At 35.0% G+C, this 24,732-nt stretch overlaps 1 protein-coding gene across 4 annotated transcripts in view; it reads right to left on the bottom strand.

Moving 5' to 3' along the window:
- Positions 1 to 7,104: 7,104 nt before the first annotated feature.
- Positions 7,105 to 24,732, bottom strand: part of POMT2 (protein O-mannosyltransferase 2) — a 30,289-nt gene continuing 12,661 nt past the window's right edge. For 2 of the 4 annotated variants that reach the window (XM_039351624.1, XM_039351621.1), the window contains 14 exons: positions 23,382 to 23,464; positions 22,108 to 22,217; positions 21,301 to 21,367; positions 20,578 to 20,647; positions 20,049 to 20,127; positions 19,274 to 19,425; positions 18,679 to 18,770; positions 18,232 to 18,308; positions 16,828 to 16,899; positions 15,925 to 15,984; positions 15,313 to 15,418; positions 13,218 to 13,358; positions 12,418 to 12,532; positions 7,105 to 10,939 (listed from right to left, as the gene is read on the bottom strand). In XM_039351624.1, the coding sequence (XP_039207558.1) occupies positions 10,834 to 10,939; positions 12,418 to 12,532; positions 13,218 to 13,358; positions 15,313 to 15,418; positions 15,925 to 15,984; positions 16,828 to 16,899; positions 18,232 to 18,308; positions 18,679 to 18,770; positions 19,274 to 19,425; positions 20,049 to 20,127; positions 20,578 to 20,647; positions 21,301 to 21,367; positions 22,108 to 22,217; positions 23,382 to 23,464 (1,330 nt within the window). In that variant the 3' untranslated portion in view covers positions 7,105 to 10,833. The other 2 variants (XR_005557718.1, XM_039351622.1) reach the window with 2 other exon arrangements.

The following is a 24,732-nucleotide window of genomic DNA, read 5'->3' as shown; positions in this document are numbered from 1 at the left end:
ATGGCTCCAGCTGAACACTACACACTTTTAAGAGCCTACATTAATTATTACATTGTGATGATAAAAGGGGCAAAATGTGGTTATTTTTCCATTTTTCTTCTATCTGCAGGTAGCCAACTAGCAGTGTTATTTAAGATTATCCATTTTAGCTGATGATACTCAATTATTTATCTCAATCCTGAACTGACCAAGTAATGCTATTGAAGCCATTTCTCAATAACTGACAGCTGTCAACAGTCTAGATTAGTAGAGAAATATTCATGCTGAACCTGGAATGGTTCTGGATCCCCTGATTCATCCAGGAATGGGGAAAAGGGGAGATATTATCAATGTGTCAGGTTTTCACTTTGTCTTGGCTTATATTATGTTGAATGTTGTTTTTAACTTGTAGACCTCTCAGAATCATTCTGAGTTGATTGGCTAATAAATCTGATTCATGTATTAATAAATAATGTACTGTATATGCACACATGAAGAGAAAGTTTGTATGTACATGTTTCTTTTTCCTGAAAAACAACATAGACTTGAGCTTACTTCCACTGACAGAAGTATTTTTGAAATAGTTTCTGCACAAAAATACCAAAGAATTTTCCTCTATTTTCACAATGTATAAACCAGATGATTTGGAAAGTGTCCATTCCAAAATAGCAGGGCTTTGAATAGGCATTTCCCCAAGCAGGGAGATAGGAAGGAGACTTAGGAACACCATCTTATTTTTTTATATGTTGTATTAATTTTAGGTTCATATTCCTCATTCCATCATAAGATCCATCATTTGCTGCAAATCTTTTTTTTTTTATTGAAAATTTTTTAAATTTTACAAAAACAAATTCCCTTCCCATACCCCCCCCAACCCTACCTCACCCCCCCCCCTTCCCAATCTCCCAAACCCTCCCCTGGACTTCCCAGAGCTGAGTACAGGCTTAATTAAAAAAAGAAAAAAAACTTAAAACACTTTTAAAACCTAAACAAATTTAAATACAATCATCATTCTATATAAACTCCCTCCAAAAACACAAATTTAAACATTACTTTCTTTGAATATCTATATCTATAGTGTAAAATCTAATTTCTCCCTCTTTCTTTATCCTAAAACGAAAAAATAAACATATAAACCTTTGTTATACCATTAAAACTAAATACACTTAAAAAACTTAAAGTAAATACATATTTCCTTCAATCTTCATAATCTTCTCTCTTATCCAAAAAGAAAAAACTTAAAAAACCTATAAGTCCTAAACAAATCTAAGCACATTTAATTAAACAAATTATTTTCTCTTAAAAATATTAATAATAATATTTGAAAACTAGAAACACTTTTAAATCCTAAACAAATCTAAATACAATCATCATTCTATATAAACTCCCTCCAAAAACACAAATTTAAACATTACTTTCTTTGAATATCTATATCTATAGTGTAAAATCTAATTTCTCCCTCTTTCTTTATCCTAAAACGAAAAAATAAACATATAAACCTTTGTTATACCATTAAAACTAAATACTCTTAAAAAACTTAAAGTAAATACATATTTCCTTCAATCTTCATAATCTTCTCTCCTATCCAAAAAGAAAAAACTTAAAAAACCTATAAGTCCTAAACAAATCTAAGCACATTTAATTAAACAAATTATTTTCTCTTAAAAATATTAATAATAATATTTGAAAACTAGAAACACTTTTAAATCCTAAACAAATCTAAATACAATCATCATTCTATATACACTCCCTCCAAAAACACAAATTTAAACATTACTTTCTTTCCTAAACAAATCTAGACATTTAATTAAACAAATTATTTTCTCTTAAAAATATTAATAATATTTAAAAACCAAATTTAAGCATACTTAAAACTTGAACAAGTTATACTCCCTTCAAAACACAAATTTAAACATTACTTAAAATTTAAAACATTAAGAATCCCCTCACTAAAATGAGCAAATTATAATCCCTTCAAAACACAAATTTAAACAATATTATCATTAAAGGTTCAAAACTTAAAACAACAAAATTCCCTTATACGCCTATCCATAATAAACACATTAAACATTTCAATCTTCACCAATAACAAATTCCATCCGTAAGAAACTGCATCCTTATCAGTCTCAATTATATTAGTATTATTATTAATTATTCACATTCCAGTTTTTTCCATTCTCCATTCTTCCATTCTTCCATTTCCATTCTCCATTCTTGTATCAAACTCGTAAGAAATGCTGCAAGTTCTGCCTTAGGAGACTGCTCCAAAATTCCTGAATCTCCCATCGACTCCGAAGCCAATACAGGTAAGGGTTCCTTGAATTCCTCCTTGTGTTGGTCTTTACAATTGTAAGTTGTACAAGTTATCCTCTGCCCGTTCCTCTCTTGTTGATGCCCCTCAAACTGAGATTTCCCAATTTCCATTTCAGGCAGCAATTCCACCCTTGAAGATTGCTCCAAAGACTTTGTAAGTCTAACATCTCCCAAAGATTCAGAGACCACTGAATATGAAACTTCCTTAACCTTCTTCTGTTGCTGCTTTTCTTTGGAATTGTATGCTGCACAAGTTGTCTTCTGCTCCTCAACCTGGACTTGTTGAGGCCTCTCACACAAAGATTCGCCAGTTTTCATAAATATAGGCTCTACATTCTTTTCTTCCAAAGCTTTAAACTTAATAGATGGCGATGCACATACCCCCAGGACCGAAGTATAAAAATCTTTTGCTTGAGAAACAGTATTAAGTCTATAACATGTCCCCAGGTAGTTCACCACCATTCCAATCGGAACATCCCATCTGAATAAAATTTTTCTCTTTTTAAGTTCATTTGCTAGAAAAGCAAACTCCTTTCTTCTTCTTAAAATTTTAGATGGGATCTCCTTAAAAATTATAACATCTTGTGAAGCAATTTGAAATCTCTTCTTATAATAGGCTTGCACAATTTCATTGCGTAAAGATCTTTTACCAAAGTAAATTACCACATCTCTTGGCAGATTCTTCTGTGCTGCCACCACAGAGTTAACCCTAAATAATTTTTCAATTTCATTAAGTATTCCCTCTTTTTCTTTATTCAAAATCAATGCAAAGTCCTTTGCAACCATCTCCTTCAGATCTCCTTGCAAAGACTCTCCCAGGCCCCTAATTCTTAAGGCATATTCCATTTGTCCATATTGAAGCATAAGAATCTCATTTTCCATTTCTTTTTCCATACTTTCAATTTTCCCCTCCATTATGTCCACTTTTTCAGCTACCTCTTCCACATGGGAGTTCACCTTTTCAAGAACAGAAGCAACTCCTTCTAAAGCCAAAACAAAATCTTGTCTCAAGATCTTATTATTTTCCTCTAAAATCTTTTTCATTTCTGCCCTAATTTGAATTATAACATCTCCCATCATGTTTTGCAAATCCTTCATAGTTATTAGCTGACCCCCAGAAGAGGGTGAAACTGTTGATTTAGAAGCTGTAGAAATCCCTGGACGCTTTGGAGCCATCTTAAAGAAAAACCTTTAGTCCTTCTTAAAAAATTATAAAAATTCCTTCAAAAATCGTAACTCCCTCCAAAGAAGGTCATTATAATAAAAAGAAAAAAGGGGAAAAAAAAGAAGAGAAAAGGAATTAAAAAAAAAGCTTTACTCCTTCTTAAAAATTGCAAAAATTAAACAGAAAAAAGTCCTTCAAAAAAGGGTCATTACAATAAAAAGAAGGGAGTTCAAAGAAAAGAAAAAAAAGGGAGAAGAAAAAAAAATAATTAAATAGAAAAAGTCCGTTCCAAAAAAATACTTAGAGATACCAAAAACAACCATTCCAATCATAAGAAAATAAAAAGGGAAAGGGAAAGGAAAGAAAGAGAAACACCAAAAAGCCTGCCAGTCAGCATTCTAACTTCCAGAAAAAAAACACCGAGAGATTTGCCGATCGCCATTTTACTTTCCCTTTCAACAAAGAAAAAAAAAATAAAAAGAGAGAATAAAAATAGAAACAAGTCTTAAAACTTAAAATCCAAAATAGTCAAAGAAAGCAAAAACTAAATCCTCTACTCAGCTCTGTCCGTTTATAAAAAAAAACTCACCAGTTCTCTTTAAGCACGGAGGTGTTTGCAGCGGCTCGTTTTGTCCCTGAGGACAAAAACAGCTGTGAAGCGGAGACAAGTCTGAACTCCGTGGGAGCACTCCTTTCACCCCCCCCAAAAAAACTTGGGGGGTGCAAAAGAGGCTCTACCACTATTCAGACACTCTCTACCCCCCCCTTTGCCCGTGAGGGGGATTTTGAACCGCTGAACAGCTGATGTCTGCTGTTCATAGCGGTTCTTACACTTACCCAGGAGGACGACTACAAAGTAGCCGCCATCGCGCGCGCAAAATCCACCGGAAGTCCCATTTGCTGCAAATCTTTTGAGTTCTTAGTCAACAACATCAATTTGCAAAGAAAAGTACACACATACTCAAATCCCCAACCAACCAAATATTTCCCAACACAACTATCCCCAACCAAGTATTCCTTACAAATTTATCCATAAATACACTTTACAATCAAAGGGAGACATCAAACAATTTTATTATAAAAATGCTTTACTTCCATCATATATTGTTATCACATTAAAAAAAAACCTTTCAACTCTTGTTGTGAAATTGCCATATTTTTCATGATGCTACCTGTTATGGAATGTCTTCCCATTTATACTACACGAAGGCTCAATGTGAACTTGTTCTAGGTATCCTCTTAAAACCCTACTTTTTACATTGCCCCTTCTTAGTTTATGTTTATGTTTATATTTCTATTTCCTGCTTGTCCAGTTGATTAAATGGAATGCAAGCGTTATTAACTGTAGTGGAATTAAAGTCAACACATTTGGATAAGCATGTCAAAAAGTGCTAATCTGTTTTTCAGTGCCAGATTCTTACTCAACAGCAGCCATGGCAACTGACTCTGTTCACAGAATCACTGAACCAGTAAACTTCCTTCAACCTGCAAGTTATTAATCAGATGTTAGTGGGGGTTGCAAGAGAAGCCACAATTCACAGAACATGTTTTACTTTGGTTTTAAAATATATATGACTATGGATAAAATAGCTGAACAGGTAGTCCTCACCATATGACCAGTTAGGACCAGAACTTTCATTGCTAAATGTTTGTGGTCATTAAGTGAATCCTACCTGCTTTTATCACCTGTTTGTCCTGGTTGTTAAGTGAATCATGTAATCATTATGTGACTCTGGCTTCCCCCATTGATTTTGCTTGTTGGAAGACCTCTGAGAAGTTCACAAAAATGGTGATCATGTCACCCTGAAGATGCAGCAACCATTGATTGCCAAGCACATAAGTGTGGGAATGCTGCAGTGATTATGTGAAGATGGGTCATAATTCATTTTTTGGCACTATCATAACTTTGAGTAGTCATTAGACTAATAGTCAAAGTCAAGCACTATCTATATCTGTCAAGCACAGAGAAATATAGTTGTTTGAGTGCCTAGGGAAAATTAGAATAGGGATAGATACAAAAGCATTTCATTTTTTGTTCCATTCATTATATAGGATCTCTTTTCTGCATGCGTAGTTTGGGGGGAGGATCAGATGGCTTCCTTTCCAGGATTAGTTGTAATTGATTAACATAGTCAGGCTGCTAATAATTTCACTCATGCAAGCTGTGTGGTACCTAATGGAACCCGCTATCAGATCCCTGTTTATACACTACCTTGACCTATGAAACCTCTTCAGAAAGCTGAGAAATGGAAGAATGAGTGCAGAATGCAAGGGTTTCTTTTTCTTTTCTTTTTTTTTGAGAGATCAAACAAATTAGTCAGTTGCCTTAAAAATATATTCCTTCAATTTTGTCTTTGAGTTTTGCATCTGCATGTTTGGTTGGAGTAATGTTTGTGCTACTGTTTCTGTTATATAAATTTTGAGAAATCATCGCCTTTAAAAGCAGAAATTATTTAAATGTATAAATGCGATGGGTGGGCCCTTATATCAGGTATTATATACACTGGGCAGGAAGGGGGATATTTTGTACTATGCCAAGAGGATTAACAATTCATTCTGCCGCATGTAAGAGGTATACTACTAAAGATATTGGTCTTTCATTATGCCATGTGCCCATTATCTCTTTCCACAAGTAAAGCAAAATGTAACAACATCTTACGAGAAGTAATAGGTAGGTCATTACAGATCCAGCCTAGAACTAAGGAGAAATTTCCTCACCACTGGAGCTTTTGAAGAAGACATTGGACAACCATTTGTCTGGAATGGCATAAGGTTTCTTGCTTGAGCAAGGGGTTTGGACTACTAGAAGACTAGAATGTTCCTTCCAACCCTGTTATTCTATGTTCTAACTTATCACTGTTTCTTCAATTCCCTCAGCTTTTTTCCATTTATCATTTAAATATATTTCCCTTCCAATTCCACAATCAACAGGATGTAGAAGAAAAAGCACAAATTTTGCTGAATTATGGTACTACGACTGACTAAATGGACACAGTGTTGGTGAGTAAAGCTAGATAACATACAATGTAATTAAAAAAAAAAATAATCACATCAGTGACTTCTGAATTTCCAAAGAAATTCTCACATGATTCTGCATTGCATTAAGCCTTTTTATCTCTTACCTTCATGGAACATTCACCCACTGTTTCCAGCCGGGTCCCTCAGCTGGATATTAGATAAATAATGAGCACACATTACTTAATTACATCAGTTATTCTTGTTTTGAACTTCTTGTTCCATGAAAAGGCTCCTACTCTGAATGTAACTGCTTTGGTAATATAAGCAACATAACTGATTGGTGTAAGATATGCATCTCAATAGCAACTTGGAAGCTTAATACTGAAATGGGGACCACGTGGAGCCCCCAAATATAAGTGCTGTTCCATCAGTACTAAACTTCAAGCAATGAAAACAAGAAATAAATCTAGTAGTGGCCCAAACTTATATCACATGTATGCATGTGCATATTTTTTTCTTAAATCAGAATAAGCTGGTGGTGAGGTGGTAATACAAAAAAACAAAACAAAAAAAAACACAAAGAATGCCCCAGAAAATAAAGTGATTCCATGTCCAACATTAATATTCATCAGTATTAACTCAACCTTCATCTTCATTCAAGTGAGAAAAACATTCAGAAATCAACGATGTTTGAGACAAAAAAAGTATTTATTAAAAAAATTAAAAGGTAATCTTTTTATCAATTAACCCTCTTTAAAAAAAACAGTGCCAATTCAAAGGCAGCTTTCTTATATTAGGACCATGTACACTGAAGAGCAATGACATGTAGTAACTTAAACATACAGGCAGTAATCATATGCAAATTACAACCAAGCACACTAACAACTTCAATATTAGCAGCATCAATAAGGAAATTCATAATGTAGGAGAGTGAGTTTTACCTAAGGGCAGAGAGTGTGAAATAATAGCTATTTTTTTTTCTTAAATGGGGGATTGACCATTGTTTATTTCTTATTGAAACCAGAGAGTCTGACTGCAAATCTTAAAACCATTTCAGTAAGTGGAAGAGACTCATTTGAATAAGCACAATCTCCTCCCACACTCCATGTTAAGATTATGCTTTCAATGGCATCTATTTCTTCCCTCTTTCCTTCTTGTGTACATTTTAAATAGAGAAATCAAAAGCTTATTCACTGTTTTGTAACTTCAGAGTTGACATTATTTTAATAAAGATTGTATAAAGAAAGGCATCAGGGCTCCTATCAATCACGTGATTTTTTTCAGGCATGAATTTCTTAAACAATAACCATAGGAATAAAAACCTTTTTTTTTAAAAAAAAAAATTGCTATCCAGAGAGGCTATTGCACTGCCGTAATGACCCCCAATGAGAATGTACAGCATTGCTGACTTCGCCTTCTTTATCCCATTGTGGTGTCATAACTGCAGTCCAATCCTAATGTGGAAAAACAAGGACTCAAAACAAAAAGTTTTATGTAGTCATGCCTTTAATCATGATAAAATGGTCTATGTTCCATTAAGACCACAAATGGGAAGAAGAGAAACAACAGTAGGAGTCATATGGTTTTAGGAAAGTGAATGATCCAAACATTGTGAAGAGCAATGAAATTGAATACTATGAAATAATAGAAATATTTTGCAAAATCTCAATGGCCTACTTCAAAGGAGATTTTGCAGCCAACTCATTCTTTGATCTGCATACTTCTTTTAGTACAATATTTCAAGAGTTCTAAAGAAAAAGGCTTCAAAACAATGAATGAAGCTAGTTAATTATATGCGGTAAAAGAAAAAAACCAATTAAGGTAAGATTTCCAAATACAAGAGGGCCAATAACAGATGTGTGGAAAGGCACGCTACAGGAGGAACATAAACATGTATTAATGCATCCCAAGTACAAAATACTGAGCTAAGGCACATTCACTTAGAATTACTCTTTCCCACAGAAACCAAATGTTTGCAGTGTAATGGTAGAAGAGCTAAGGGGGATAATCTTCATACAGGCAAGAGGTCACCCAGTGCTAACCTGCAATATTGGATTTATTGACATTATGCTGTGAATGACAGCAATTAATGTCAGATCGGATATTTCTTTTTGCGCAATGGAAAACTAGTCTTATTGCATCAAATTCAAAAAGAACTACTTTATACATGTTCAAAAAAATGTTCTATGCAGTACTGCCTTTTAGCCATAGCACGTATGTGCTGAATGATCAGATTTCTCAGAACATCAGGCAAAGCTACACTGAACGATTATCCACTGGAGTACTGCAGAATCCAGAAGAAAAGAGTCCAGCAGCCTTGCTGAAATTCTAAATTAAATTGTTAAAATGCCATTTTGTATAATATAATTTTAATTGATAAAAAAGATTGCCCTCCTTTAAAAAGCCAAGTACATTCTAATCATGTGAGCATATATACTATAAAACATGAATAGTTCAGAACCATTTTATGGGAACCTGATTTAGAAATCTAATCAAGAGTAACACTTGAGCACATAATAGAAAATGGTCAAGAATTTATAACAACTGTTGCTATCAAATTATCTACCTATAACCCATTGAATTGCTACCAATGTCATGAAGTCTTCCTGTTTTGCTCCATCTGCTGATAGAAGAAACAGCAAATTCAAAGCACAGTCATGTCTACCTATTATTTCTATTTTTCTGTTTTATTCCTGCATATCACTAAGTCTCTCATTACCAAATAAAAGATGGACTCTTGCCATAGAAAATATACCATCTATTGCAATGATTTCCTATAATACTCAAGACACAAAAGAAACCTGTGACTTTTTGTCATTATGCAAAGTAGCCTTCCTCAACTTGTTGCTTTCCAGTTGATCCAAGACTATAATATGCATTGAACCCAGACATTATAGAGCTTGGCTGTGTTTATGCAATCCCAGTTGAAATCCCAGTGTATTTGGAGGCTGTCAGATTTGGGAAGGCTGCAAATGATAAAAATTGAAACCCATCACAAGCACATTGTGACAATAGTATTAGATTAAGCCAGACTAATAAGCACAGTTGTATTTCCTTTCTTTTTTTGAATTGGGACTAAATTTTACTCAACATAATCATATCATGGGGATATAAGCAGTCTCCATGCCAACCAAGATAGCCAATTAATGAAGGATGGCATGGAGAATATAATTTGGGAGGCTTCAAAGTTTCATGCACATGCTAAAATGAATTACTGCAATATCTCAGCAATCTGGACATAGGTGATCAATGTAACGAGAGCTGGAGCCAAATTCATTCGAAAAAATTGTGGTGCATTGCACACTGAAATGTTTTTTAGTCAGATTGTTTTTCAGAGTTTCCACATGCAATCACAAAAACTCTCTCCTCTATGAAGAGTTTTGCTCTATTATCAAGCTACTCTGAAACTAAAAACCCTTTTTTCCAGATAGCTTAATATAGCAAGAGAAAAAGACTTCTCAAAAGAATTATGCCTTTACCAAAGTATTACCACTTATTTTGCACAATCTACATTCATTCACGTCAGCTTTCCCTTAGGTGATGGGATAAATCGGATCAATGCCAGCACTAGCAAATGCTCTAAGCTATTATATAATCTCTGCAGCTTTGTGGCCTTCCTTGCTCAAAAGGCATCTCAGAGGAATTTAGAGCTGGAGACCAAAAACATAACATCTCTCCACTAAAAAAATCCTCAGAATAGTGGTGTGATGACTGGAATTTATAATTTAATAACTCTTTGAATCTTCTTGGTAGTTGTAAGATTCTCTTAACTGCAAGTAGTAGCTAGTGCTCAGAGACAGAAGTATTATCCAAAAATAGGAATAACTTGTTGCCTTTTGTCTTAGAAGAAAGGAATGCACAGTAACCTGTAATGCCTCAACCAACTGAAACATTTAAGTCCAATCATTTAAGATCAAAGCAAGAAAGAGATGCCTCTTGAGGGTATATATGTGTACACACAGAGAGACAACTTCCCTTTAAAAACACTATAAACTATTGGTTCTGAACTATCCCATTTGCAAAAGACCATTTTTAAAAAACACAGTTGATATTCCCTGTGTGTCATGTCACACTTGAATAGAGACAGATTGCATAATCTACATCTTTTTGAAACACAGGCATCCTCAAAATCACACATTATGACATTGCTGTATATTGTCTTGATAAGACAGCATGAGTGTTTAAATATTGCTTGGACTGTTCAAACTTTAAAGTAGCAGCTGACTCAAATGACTGGAGCAATGAGCCTTTCTGTCAGAAGTTCTCCCACACTGCTGCCTCCTTCTTCAATAGTTCACTGTCTCCACTCAGAAATGTTTAAGAGAAAATTCTTCATAGCAATCATCAAAGGTAGAGAAATGTTTCACCACATCTGTTCTTCTATTTTATTCCTTTCTTTTTTTAAAAAAAAGTTGGATCTAAAACTCCCATGTTTCCAGCCATTTAAGGCCCGCCATTGAGCTGCTGGGATCAGAAGCCAGAGGTCCTGTCATCCCATAGGATAGAGGATGGAAGAGGTAAAAGCTGTGGAAAATACACACACACACATATAAATAATAAAATAAAACCATAAAAGTAGAAGGCATCTCAACATCCCCTAGGTTGGCCTAACTAATAGTACATAACATTTATAACATATGACAAATGTGATTTAATTGTACTGTTCAATGAATTCTGAGTTAAAGAAAAAATGGCAATTGTCAAAAAAAAGCTGTTTACATTACAATATGTAGGGAATATCTCTGAGTAGTGGTAATATGATCTGGATTTGGGGAATATTACATCAGTCTCTTATCATAGACTGATCACTCCTTGTTGGTGTTGCACCCTCTACGGGAAGATAGTATCCATTTAAACAATCTAATGGACATTACTTGGTTTCAGTGGGAGCTTGGAATTGTTCATGGACTTCTGGAACCTGCTTCATTTCCACTTGGGACAAGAGAATGGCAATGGCCTTAGATCTAATTGCATCTATGTAGACTCTCTAGGCACATGGATCATGCAGGATCCCCTGGTTTCTTGAGGAACATAGAAGATGAAATGGCATAAGAGATGCCTTAGAGTGCTGTTGGAAGAAAATGAAGAGTGAACCCAATCAAACATGGGTAAAAGTTTTCCTTGAGAAGTACCTAGGGACATTAAAGGCAGAAAAGGTAGCTTTTCTTCATTCTTATTGTATCTGCAGAGAGCTGGCTGGTGGCCCTTTTAAGATAACCCAGTCCCAGACTCCCAGATTCCCACCTGGAGAAAGTTTACAGGCTGCTGTAAGTTCTGTTCTAGTGTCTCTCTCATAAAGTTACTCAGATTGACTCAGAGTTGGAATCTGATTGCACAGATCCTATGAGCTGCCTGAAGCATAGTCTTGCCCAGTTATCTGGGAAGAATTTGAATCTGTTGCTCTAATGAAGTGAACAAGGTCCTTTAAACTGAGCTGTGAGTTCAGTCATCTGTGTTTTAGAGCCACTGGGATTGGCCCACCCCACCCCACCTGTGCTGGCAGAGGTGACATGCCTGCGGGCCCCATCAGTCTGGTGGAATCCAGAAAAAGGGCCTTCACTGCCATTGTACCTGTCCTCTGGAACATCTTGCCCTGCCCCCAGAGTAAGATTAGCTCCAAGCCTCCAGACTTTCCGTAAGAGCCTAAGGACCTGGCTCTGCCAGTTAGCTTGGGGCATCAATGGGGAACATCATAGTGGAGGTGGTTGATCAATTAACAACAAATCCCACCTCCCCCTCCTGCTCCCCTGCTCCCCATTTTGAATTGGGGTGCAGTGTTTGCTTTTGTATTAATTTATTTATGTTTTTAATTTATACAATTTTTATCTATTATGATTGTAAACTGTCCAGGGTTACCCTGAGATAAAATGGGCAGCCAATAAATTTTATAAATAAATAAATGTTCTTTCTGGTTGATTAAGTTTCCCGGGAAGTGACATGTGGTTAAAGATTCAGGCAATTAATTAAATATATTTTTGAGCAGTTCAAGAACTAATTCTCACCTATACATACTGAGCATGACCAACACTCCTATCCCGTAGTTATAAATCTTTTTAGCTTGGATGCTGGTTGAAAAAAACCAAGCACAGAATTTCAGGAATACATCCCACGTAATCCCTGAGGAAAAAAACAACAAATTAAATTTGATTTGCGATTAAATTAATACAGTTTATATGACAGCCATTCTTGTGCATTTAATCAGTTTTCCCCATCTCATTAGAAATCACAACTTGGTAGCAATTTCTGGAAGATTTATATGGGGAAAGAAAAATCTGTGAAAAACATGCAGGCCTCAGGCAAGGCATTTGGGGGCAAGTGATGGATAAGTGATAGGAAGATGTAACAAGACTTTAAAAAGAAGTACTTGTAGTGTTTGATATCCTGAGACAAAAATAAGAATATTCAGAACTGAACTTTTAACAATATTCTTAACCAATATACCTAGAAAGCATTGTAAAAATAAAGTATTTCTGCAACACACTTGAGGGCAAATTGTTTTAGAATCTTTATCGAAGTCCTATTTAAAACAGTTTCTAATCATTCTAATGATCATTCTAATATCCACATTATCAATACAGAAATGATGAGAATAGGACAGTAGATTGTATCCTAATTTCCTAAATTCAATTCTAGGTTACAATGGTCTCAATGTTGATAAAGAAGTTATTTCCTGAGAACCTTTTCAAAACATGCAATGTGTTAAGGTAAATAGTGTGATCACTTAACACTCATGCTTTTCAAGACTCCCTGTAACCTGATTACCATATTTAATTCCTGATATATGAAGATTTATAAATCTTACCTGTCAACATGATGGAGAAAAGCATTGCAGGGAAGTAATGATGGAAATAGAGCACTCTGCCCATCATGAAGAAAGGAAAATAATGGAGAAACCATCCCAGGATAATCCTTCCTCCACCATGCAGCAAAACTTGAGCAAGCTCTGTAATATATGCATATACCTAAGGATGTTTTCACTGACATTTATTTAACCTCAAAGTTGTATACAGTACAAGCACTGGATCCTTTGAAACATCATAAAAAGATCTAATTCTAGGGAAATATTAAATGCCATAGATTTGCCACATTAAAGGTTCATTGGACAGAATTACCGCTGACACTTCCTTTCTGGTAAGCTTTCAAAAAAAACAAAATAGACCACACTATTAATAATCAGATACAGGGCTTTTTTTGTCATAGAACGCCCAGAACGGAGTTCCGGCACCTTTTTGGGGTGGAACCTTGTAGGGTAGGCAAGGCGGGTTGTATGACGTGTGTGAGTTCCGGCACTTTTTTTTTTTTTTTTACAAAAAAAGCACTGATCAGATATATTTCCTTTATGCATAATAGAAAACATTACAGCACCAAGCTAGATAAAGAAAGCCACTGGAACACTAACAACCATTACGAATAAGTAGACCAAAGAGCATTTTGAAAGCTGTCATGATTCCAGGCAAAAACCAGATGAACTTTCATGATTACAGATCATTCTCAACTCACAACCAGTCGCTTAGTGGTTGTTCAAAGTTAGAATGGACCTTTCAAAAGGTACGTATGACCAGATTCCAAAGTTCCAACAACCATTTCACACACACACACACACACACACACACAAACACACACAATGATTGCATTTTGTGCACTTGGCAAGCAGCCCTCATTTATGACTGTTTGCACTGTCCCATAGACACATGACTATGATTTATGATGTTTTTTTCCTAAAAAGCAACATTTACATCATGTTTTTAGCAAAACTGCCCTATAGCGAACAGTGGGTTTGCTTAATAACTGTTGTGTTAGTTTAGTAACCACAAATTCACTTAATAACCATGATAATTCACTAATCAATCATGACAAAAAAAGTCATAAATTTGGTTTGGTCACATGATAATCCACTTTACAACAACTTATGACCATTTTGGTCTAGTGATTAAGGCACCAGACTAGAACGCTGGAGACCATGCACTCAAGTCCCACCTTAGACCAGAAAGCCAGTCAGGTGACCACTCCCTTCTTCTCAGCCCAACCCACCCTAGAGGTCTGTTGTTGGGGGGGGGGGATAAGAGGAGGAAGGTTTGTTGGATGTGTTTGCTGCCTTGAGTTATTTGTTAAAAATAATAAAGAGGGGATATCAGAAATAAAAATAACATAACATAACATAAAAATAAACAGACTACATTACTGTTATAAGCCAAAGATTACCTGTATCTGGAGAAGTCTTCTCCAGTTTTGTGCTACACACATATATTATGTGTTCCCATAATTCCAAACTCATATGGTCAAAAGTCATAGAATCTTAAATGTTGAAGTCCAATCCAATTAAGGGAAAGTACACAGGTAAAATAATGTGAAGTAATTAAAAAAACTGGAACACTCTAGTTCAGAAGTTCCCAACTGGGGGTGCTCGCACCCCATAGGGGTGCAAGATGATATTCCAGGAGGTGTGAAAACTTGCGTTTTCAAAATTATAGTATATTGCATAATTTGTTGCCGTTATTTTGAACTTTTGTAAGGGGTGCGAGAATATATTAGAAGCGTTCTAGGGGTGCGGGGTATAGAAAAGGCTGGGAGCTGCTGTTCTAGTTAGAGTCATCTGAACATACATTTTTATGAACAATGCAGTCTTGGTGATAAACACTGTATCCAACTAGTAAGGAACCTAAAGTGCAGAATTAATGGAACAAGGAACAGTGAATAATTTTTGATAGCTCTCCAATTTTCCAGTTTTAGTTTTTTTTATTTGCTTTTGGGGATCTCAGCATCAGTGATAATCCCCCTTTTCTCCCTTTTCCAATAATCTCTCTCTGAAGGAAATGTGATATAGCACTGGCTACATGGCATTTGTTGTTTTTAGAGTTCAAAGCAAGAATTTATAATAATAAGAAAATTGGTCTTACCTTTGTGTTCAGCTGTCAGCTGAACTCCTCGCTTCACAACCACTGATATAAATATTATCATTGTAAGATATAATCCAATAGCAATTAGACTCATCCACCAAATCACCTGTTTTTTTTAAAAAAAAAAAAACATTGTAAATAAGGCTGTTCAGTGCAAATTTTTTTCTTGTGTTCAGTTGTGTCCTGTTCTTGGGGACTGCCTGTTCAAGTCCCTGCGGTTGTCTTTTTTTTTTTTAATAAAAAGTTTTTTATTTTCCATTTATTCATACAAAATACAATTCAATTCACAAGTCTTGTCTTGACAAGACTTTCCAGAAGTAGTTTGCCATTGCCTCCTTCCTAGAGCTGAGAGAGAGTGACCGGCCCAAGCTCTTGCAACTGGCTTTGTGCCTAAGGTAGAATTAGAACTCACACTCACCCAGTTTCTAGTCTGATGCCTTAACCACTACACCAAACTGTGTTTTGCAACATAAATTACAAAGAAGCAAAAGATAAGGATTACAATTATGAAGACAAGATTATAAAGAAAACTACTGAAGTGGAATAAACATTCCAGGGAGCTCAAGTCAAAGATGACTCAATCTCAAGATAAAGAACCAAAATTTTGCTTACCGGGTTTCCAAGCAAATAAACTCTATAATCTGTTTCATTGACACCAGAAAAACGCAGACCCTATGGAGAAATAGATGGCTGAGTCAGAAGTGATCGAAGTAGTTCATTTTTAGTTCTCATTTTTTAATTAATTGATTTTCCCTCCATCATAAGAGAAAAAAGTACAGGTAGTTCTTGACTTACAATTATAACTGAGGCCGGAATTATGCTCGTAAATCATTTCAGTTGTAAGTGGAGTCGTCACCTGAATGGATTTGAAGTTATGACTATTTTTCTGCAATGGTGGTTAAGGGAATGCTGCAGTCATTAAGCAAACACTGTGGTCGTTAAGAATATCCGTTTCCCCTAATGGGTGTTTTTTGTCAGAAACCAGCAATAAATGCTAGCAACCAGAAGAAATGTCACAAATCATGGTCACGTAATTGTGTGACAGTGCAAACTGCCATAAAGGTGAGCCAGTTGCCGAGAGCCCAAAGTACAATCGTATGACCTGCAGGTGCGGCTTGCAATTCCAAAAACAGGTTGTAAATAGCTCTGGAGAGATTTGTTGTAAATTCAAATAGTCATTAAACAACCAGTTGTAAGTCAAGCACCACCTGAATTTTATATTTATAAAACAATTCAAGTTTGGGTTTAACTGCAGTGAAATATTTTCCAAGAACAGTTTTGCATGACCTTCATATGTTTTTGCTAACCAGCATTCCAGAAACATCTGTATAAATAACAGCCTCTAAATACAGCAATAAGAACTACCAAAGGAAAAAAAATGAGATTTGGGTGTGCGGATGTTATTTAAACATGCATCCTGTAAATATGCAAAAAGAACTAACAGAAATTCTTCATGCTATTATTTTAAAAACAAGATGAAGACAGCGTTCTTCAACATCGATGCTGATCATATACCTGGTAATTGATTGGCCAATGCCAGGGTTTTGATGTGACTTCATTCTCCTTTGGTTTAAGGACACTATTTCCCTTCAGATGAAATAAAAGGCACAGTTATCAGTTATATTGCAAAACCTTTGTAACTGCCCATATACCATACACACACACACACACACACACACACACACACACACACACACACACATGGATCATTATACCTCTCATATTTAAGAATGAACTGTGCATCTAACTGATTTTATATAATAGTAAATAGTGCATTAGCCACCTCTGGAAATTTTATACAGACATACGTGTACACACAACACATGTTCAATCTTTCACTGCTCTTTTTTACTAAATATCCTATTTTGCCTTCCGGTGGTGACAGCCTAAATCAGCCCACCTTGAGACTGATACCACATTTCAACCAGAAATGCTTTAGAAGATGCACCATAGTGAAAACTATGGAGATTTCTTTTGTTATTATTCTTTATTCTCAACAATTATCCCCAAATAGAAATTCATTAACTTTGCTTTTACACCGCCAAAGTATCCTTATTTTTACAAGAAGAATTATTTCCCCTAAAATGATTTAGAGGGTTCATGAATAACACTAAACCATTATATCATGGTATGTAAATAGTAAGGAGCCCTATGTAATCTTGGGTTGATACATTCCCCGCTCCCTGCTGCTCGTGTAAACTGAAATGAAAAGTAAACAGAAAATTATCTTAGGCAGATTCCTGTCTTCTCCTTATTGACAAACCAGAAATATAAGAAAAGCAAAAAAATAGTTCCAATGCACAGAAATGTAACTATCATCCAATAACTATACTAATCCTCTAATATGGATGGATTTGGGAATATAAATAACTGCCTTATCTAGTACTACACCAATAATAGTTACCATGAAAATGGATTAATACTGAATTGCTTACTAGTAACAGCTCTGACTAACATTTAGAAATTAGAAAATGCTATTTATGAGCAACTCAGAGCAACTTGATTCACAGTCCAAATCAAGCTGGCCAAAGTGAGGATAAAAGGATAATTTGCCTTTTATGACTAAGGTGCTATAAAAGTCTAAAATTAAATACTAAGTTTCCAACTCCTTCCATTCATCAGCAATTCTCTCACCTGCCAAGAAACTCACTCTGTTTTTTAAAAATATTTCCACTTGCTAAAATATTATTAATAAACTATATAAGATAATGTATCTTTCTTTAAATATCTACAGTATATTTTACAGGCATATGCTACAATCTAAAATATATTAATCTTCAGCTTCCCCAGATCATTGAAAGTGTCTTGAAAACTACCGATTAGAGAGACAGACTTACTGGATTGCATCTTTGCTACTTTGGCCCAAACTATTTTTTTAATTAGAATGTTAAAACAATAATGCCTAAACAATCTACCTACCCGGATCATAACCATGTGAGATTCCAGCAGTATTTCTGGAAAGGAAGGTTTCAAAACATCCAAACTGATATTGGGCACTGCAGAAAAGAAGACAAGGTTAAGATGAATCTTATACATTAAATCTGCACAATCATTTTCTCAGTACTCAATTACATTCAGTGGGACAGCATGACTGAAATAGCAAAAATAAACTAATTATGCAATCAAATCTTGAATGGTCAATTTACCCTCAAGTCCTCATTTCACTAAACCCCTGGAACATTAAAACTGAATCATAGCATATTCTACTTTTTGTTTTTCTAAGACTTTGAGATGAGGAAACAAGGGTCACCCTAGTGTAGGCATGCCAAATAATTTAAGACAGCTTTTTTCTGGTATCACTCTCATCGTATACAGAACATGTAGGAAAAATATCCAGTATTTTAAGGACATGTTACAATCACATACATCTGGAATTAACGTGATCTTCAATATTCCAAAGAGTATTTGGAGTTTCCTTCTGATATGGAGTGCAAGTGACTTCCACTTGTTCCCAGCCCCTGTGAAAGACAAATATTTTTAATCAATTTAATCCCAATTTGCTGTCATATATCTTGACTCTTTTCAATGCATCTTTTTGTAGAGATCTTTTCTTCTATAAAAACATTGATATTTCACACTGAAACATCACAAGGAGTTAGAAGGCTGATATTTGTGGTCTGGCCGATACAAATTTCTGTCCCAGATGCCAATACCTGTACACAAATCATCTCATTCTAGCATTTCCTATTACGTAACAGCAGATATAAGCTCTTTTCTTTTTAAAGCCACAACATAATACAAGTATATTAATATAGGAAAATAAAGAATTAAATTAGCTATTCAGGCTAAAGGAAGAGTATGGTTCTAAACTTATATGACTATAAATTAGCTGTTGTTTAATTTAAATTAGAAATTAGAAGACATAATTAGAAGAGTAATGAAAAATGGTCTCTTAAAATAACTGTAAAGCAAAGGTAGCCAATGGTTTAAGACAAAGTTAGCTAGACATTTGAACAGTTACCATTTGGGTAGTGTCTTTCCAGTCGAGCCCAAGATACAGGCTGTTGCTAGATGAATCAATCGTATTTGACTGCGCAGGACTTTGATACGTTTCCCATCCTTTCTTCCTACAACTTCAATTCGCCAGAAATCATTGGAGTCTCCAGTTCCATTCTAGGAAACATAAATTACAGGATGGGGGCAGGGATTTTTTTTCTCTAAATAGCTCAAGTTGACATACATAGGTTAAAAAAAGAAAGAAAATATGCCTGGCTTATTCAGCATTTCCTTTTTTTTTTTTTAACCACACAGAAAGGAAAAACTCAGCATCCTGACTAGCTCCTTGGCTTTTGCACTTATGTATTTTTTGGGTTCTGATTGCATCCCCCAATTACCTTTTAATGCCTGAACCTCTTGAAGTGAAATTTCCCGGCACTCACTACAGAGTCATATGATCACATGGTAAATTGAATAAATTAATAAAATTCTTTAGAAAAGCTAGATGATTTGAGATTCCAAGAAAACAGTATATGAGCTCACACATAAATTCTATGGTGGTATTTCAGTGCTTCAATTTATTAGATATGCTTTCCTCCATATTTTCTTTTAGGAGTTCTATATAATTTTTAAAGCAATATATTATTAACTATAACATCCCTTGTGACTATTTGTTTTTCTATGAAATATCACAGGTTTTGAACAATTTAAAAGCAAGAAAGGCACAACAGAAAAATACAACCCTTTGCTTTAGCAAAATGTTTATTACAGATGGAAAGTAGAATCCTTTTTTCACTTACAATGCCATATCCAGTCACCTGGAGATGTTTCCTTGTCAAGGGGGCTTCATGCTGATGACTGTGCAGATTTCTTGATGTCCTAAAGTTAAAATAAAATTAAATTCTTTGATCCAATTTTTTGGATAATCTGAAGGATGAAAAATATTAAACAAAATGAGAGCAATATAATAATGTTTTGTTAAATATATATCTATTTATCAATATACAAATATCATAATTTCTATAGAGTGCTCATTGTTTTCCATGGAAACAATTTCCATGTTAGCTAGCTGTTATTGCTGCTATATAAAATCAACCAAAGAATCTCTATGGCCTCAATGAAGCTGATCCTAAGCATTTAAAGTTCAAGTATGTAATTTTACAAACAGAATACACATGAAGCACAAAGAAAAGAAATAATAACAAACCAACATTTGCTTCAAAAACTTACTTTATCCATTGCTGGCAGATCAAAACTTCAGTTAGAATAGCTAGTTCAGACAAATCTAGAAAATCTCAAACATTTTTTTCAAATTCCTGTGCAACTTACTCTTTGTGTTCCAGACAGATAATATCTCCATGTTTCACAAACTCCACAGGGAAGGAAAGGTCTGAATAATCTGATGAATAGAAGGGGTCTCAGCATGAATTTGAGAAGAATGGACAAAGACATTAGAATACTAATACCTAAATATATTACCAAAATAATATCAAGAAGGGAAGCATACTTCCCAGCTCTATGATTTAATTCAACTGTAGGGACATTGAATATTTACTTATCTCATTGCCCTGTGACTAATCTGCACTTTTCAATTAATAGCTGGAAGACAAACTGCTTAGACAAGCTAAGTGCAAGTTATGAAATAACCACATTTTTGCCCTAATCCAAATCAGTTAATCCAGTACCAGCTAGACATTTAATCCTTATTTATATGTACCTATTCCTGTACATATTTATTAAATTTATATTAACTTTATCTGAGAAGACTTTTTTACTGTCCCAGTTGTCCCTCTGCTACACTTCCTTTTATGAACGCTCCCCAAATGAGATGTCCAAAACTAGATACCCTCTTAAGTGATTCAAGCACATTCCATTTTACAGCTATGCTTTTCTTTGGAAGAGAGCCAAGATTTAAATATAGCAAATATTTAATATATCTTGAGAAACACCATTGTTATAGGTATGACTGTACATAGTCCTAAGAAAAGAGACATTTTCCCTGAAGAAAAGTAAAATGAATAATATAATCCATTTGGGTGATTTTCAATTTACCTCTATTCAAGTTATATTTCTTTATAATCCATAAGTTATTCAAGTCTTTGTGTAAATATGCAGTGACCTAGGAATACATAAGAGTTATCAGGCTTAATTTCTTAAGAATATTAATGAAACTACACTTCTGTACTCATTATTAACAAATGTGACACTTTACATACTGGATTATATAAAACAAAAATGAAGAAAATAGATTTATCCCACTATTATTCCACAATAATTGTCATTCAAAGTCATGTTGATTTTGATGGTAGTAAGGATCTTAAGTTATCAAGGATGATAAGCTCAAATCATCACAAAATTCTCATGAAGATTAGTTTAGGAGCTTAGGCAATGCAACACTGAAGCCTTCACATATATATATTTATAGACTAAAGAGTGAAAAATGAAGAATATTATAGTATGCCATTAAATATTTATTAATATTTTTTACTGTAAATCAGAACTGCAATCAGAGCCATTTTACACTGGTTACTTAGCCAGTAACATTTTTAACTAAAACTTTGATATTATGTTTTATTACCAAAGTAATATTTAATCATTTGTCGAGACCACTGTCTTAAGGTACCAATACAGAGTGGACAAAATGATTTGGAAGGTTGTGTGTACTCTTCAAGCTCTAAGTTTGAGATTCCTGATTTAGACAGCATAATTAGTAGCCATTTTCTGTCCCAGGAAAAACAAGTTTTGAAGGCCATCGTAGGTAGTTAAAAATAATTAATGTCCAGATGTTTTAGTCAGCTGAATGACTTATGGAAATATCAGTAGAATGATTGAAAATGATTATTTTCACACTTGACTGACCTGCTGCTGCCTTGCTCCCACTCCTTCAGGATACAGGTGCCAGTGGGAGTGAAGGTATCCTCCTGCCATGCGAAGGTTTTTCAGTGTTATCACAGAGCCATATGCTACATCTAAAAAAAGAATCAGGGTTGCATTTGTAACCATAGATTATTGCTTTTTTCTCCTTCTATTCAATTGTGTGTCATTCTCAGAGACTGCCTGATCAAATCCTTGCAGTTTTCTTGACAAGATTTTCAGAAATGGTTTGCCATTGCCTCCTTCCTAGTGATCCTTGTTCAGTAAACTGCTAAACAGATATAAAATAGATCAATGTGTCTAGATAATTCACCCCCATTTTAGCATCTTTCTTGTAATCGTAATGCTATTTGACAACAACTTTATGAGACTCATCAACCTGATTCACGTATCATACTAGCCTACAACTATGGCTTGTTGAATAAGCAGTAACTGACTGTTTTTTTACAAATATGCTATTTGCATAATGTGTCTGGCTTAAGCTTATGCCTTTTAAAATTTAGCATTTTATAAATCAGGGTGTCAAACTGCCAGCCTGCGGGACAGATGCGTCATGCCGAAACCACACCCACCCCATTGCTGGCAATGGAAAAAAAGTCATGATATGTCACGACACGTCACGTGACGTTGCGAGTTTGACACCTCTGTTATAAATGCTAGACTATTATAAATTATTAAGCAAGTCATAACTAAGTCAAACAGTTGTACAATATGAATTCTGAACCACAATCACCACACTGCTGTACAACTTGGGAGTCTACTAGTTTATTCTACTTACTGAGAGTCATAGACATTTGTATGCTGAGTGGTTTTGGATTTAATCTGCTGTATAATAACATATGGCTTTTCACTGAATGATGTTCAAATGAAATACATTTAATCCAATACAGATGTGTGAAATTCAACTTATCAGTATATTGCCCTCCCAGCCTCACTATAAAGTACATAATTTTATACAAAACATTAACAAAAGCATTCTACATGCCCATCACACCTATCCTTAATTGTACATTCCCTTTCCCTAAATCAAACATAACAACGATTATTTTTTTTAGAAATAATTTGGAGGCAGCACATCAAAATATTTCAAACAATACTAGGTAAAATTGCCTTTTAAAAATCTTTTTCTTAAAAATCATTAATTTGTTTTGCTTTGAGCTATCTAAAATGTTTCTAAATAGAGGAAAATGTTGTTTATTAGAATGTAGAGTTATGATGTTTGCTAGAGCATTTGTCCTTTCAATAACCCAGATACTCACATTCTGGAACAGAAACATTATGAAGATTGTTTCCAATGAGCCGGGATTGAAATCCAGAGCTGAAAAAACCATCACCAGGTCCACTGAGGAAAAAAAAAGTACTTGGCCTTTCAGTATACAGTATTATTAAATAAGAAGAAAACGTTACAGCAAAAGAAAACTGCTTTCCACTTCTTTTAGATGTCTACAAGAATCTAATGTCCTGAACCATTAGAACTATCGTTTAGTTTAGACATACTATCAGATCAAGCCATGGTTTAGACCACGGGTAGGCAACCTTGGCTCTTGTGGACTTCAACTCCCAGAATTCCTGAGACAGCATAGACTGGCTCAGGAATTCTGGGAGTTGAAGTCCATGAGTCATAAAAGAACCAAGGTTGCCTACCCCTGGTTTAGACTTTAGAGTTCTTTATAGCCTTTCATTTCCAGAGGCAAAGCAACAGCCAAAATTGTGAATGATCACATCAGATATTGTCCCCAGGTATAATCAGCAATAATCTCAAAGCCTGGCTGGCTCTGCCTCACTATTCATTAAAATCATGTTTAGCCAATTTAAAAATAAATGAAACCTCACTGAAATCAAGCTCCGCAGTTCATGAGGTTTTCTTGGCAGCAATAAACAAGTAGTTCGCCATTCCTGGATGGGTGTTGTTGTTGTTTTTACTTTTCAGGCTACTCTGCATCCTTGAGGTTTTCAATCCTGTTTAGCTTTGGCCTGTTGCAATTAATCAATGTAGATACTACCCTGAATTAAATGTCTTTAAAAAAGGCTTGGTAGTATGGAGAAGATGGATAGATTATATTCAGAAGAAGTATGGGACTATAAAGTTTCATTTATTTTATGAGTAAATTTTATAGTAAATGTTGTATAAGAGATTTGTTTATGATGATGTAATTTAAGGGCAGTTAAGGGCTAAGTATGATTTTTTTTCTCTTTTTCTTTTTTATTGTATATTGTTAATTTTGTTATTAATCACCCTGTACTCTGCTCTGGGAAGTGAGGGGGGGGTTGAGGGTGGGTGAGTGGGTGAGTGGGTGGGTGGGTAAATAGGTAGAATAGGATAATATAGATATGATAATTTATGAGAGAGGTGCTGCTTGGGCGTTTCCCCTACGCTGTATTCCTGTATTCGAGAGGGATGAGAGGGGAGGAAGGTGAAGGGAGGAAGTAGGATGGTAAGAGGAGAAGGGGAGGGGAAGAGAGTAGTGAGGGGAGGAGAGGAAGAGGAGGGAAGGTATTAGGGAGGGTGGATACAGCTTGGGGGGAACGAGTAAGCAGCACCTATGGTTATGGTTATGGTTATGATTATGAATTTATTTTATTTTGTAAAGTGAATTTTGTTGTATAACT

The sequence above is a fragment of the Crotalus tigris genome, unplaced genomic scaffold (assembly GCF_016545835.1).
Source record: "Crotalus tigris isolate CLP2741 ecotype Arizona unplaced genomic scaffold, ASM1654583v1 scf7180000018371.15429387391:27106975, whole genome shotgun sequence".
In the NCBI taxonomy this organism is placed as follows: Eukaryota; Metazoa; Chordata; class Lepidosauria; order Squamata; family Viperidae; genus Crotalus; species Crotalus tigris.
The sequence above is the reverse complement of the archived record's forward strand: the minus strand, read 5'-3'. Positions and strand labels throughout refer to the sequence as shown.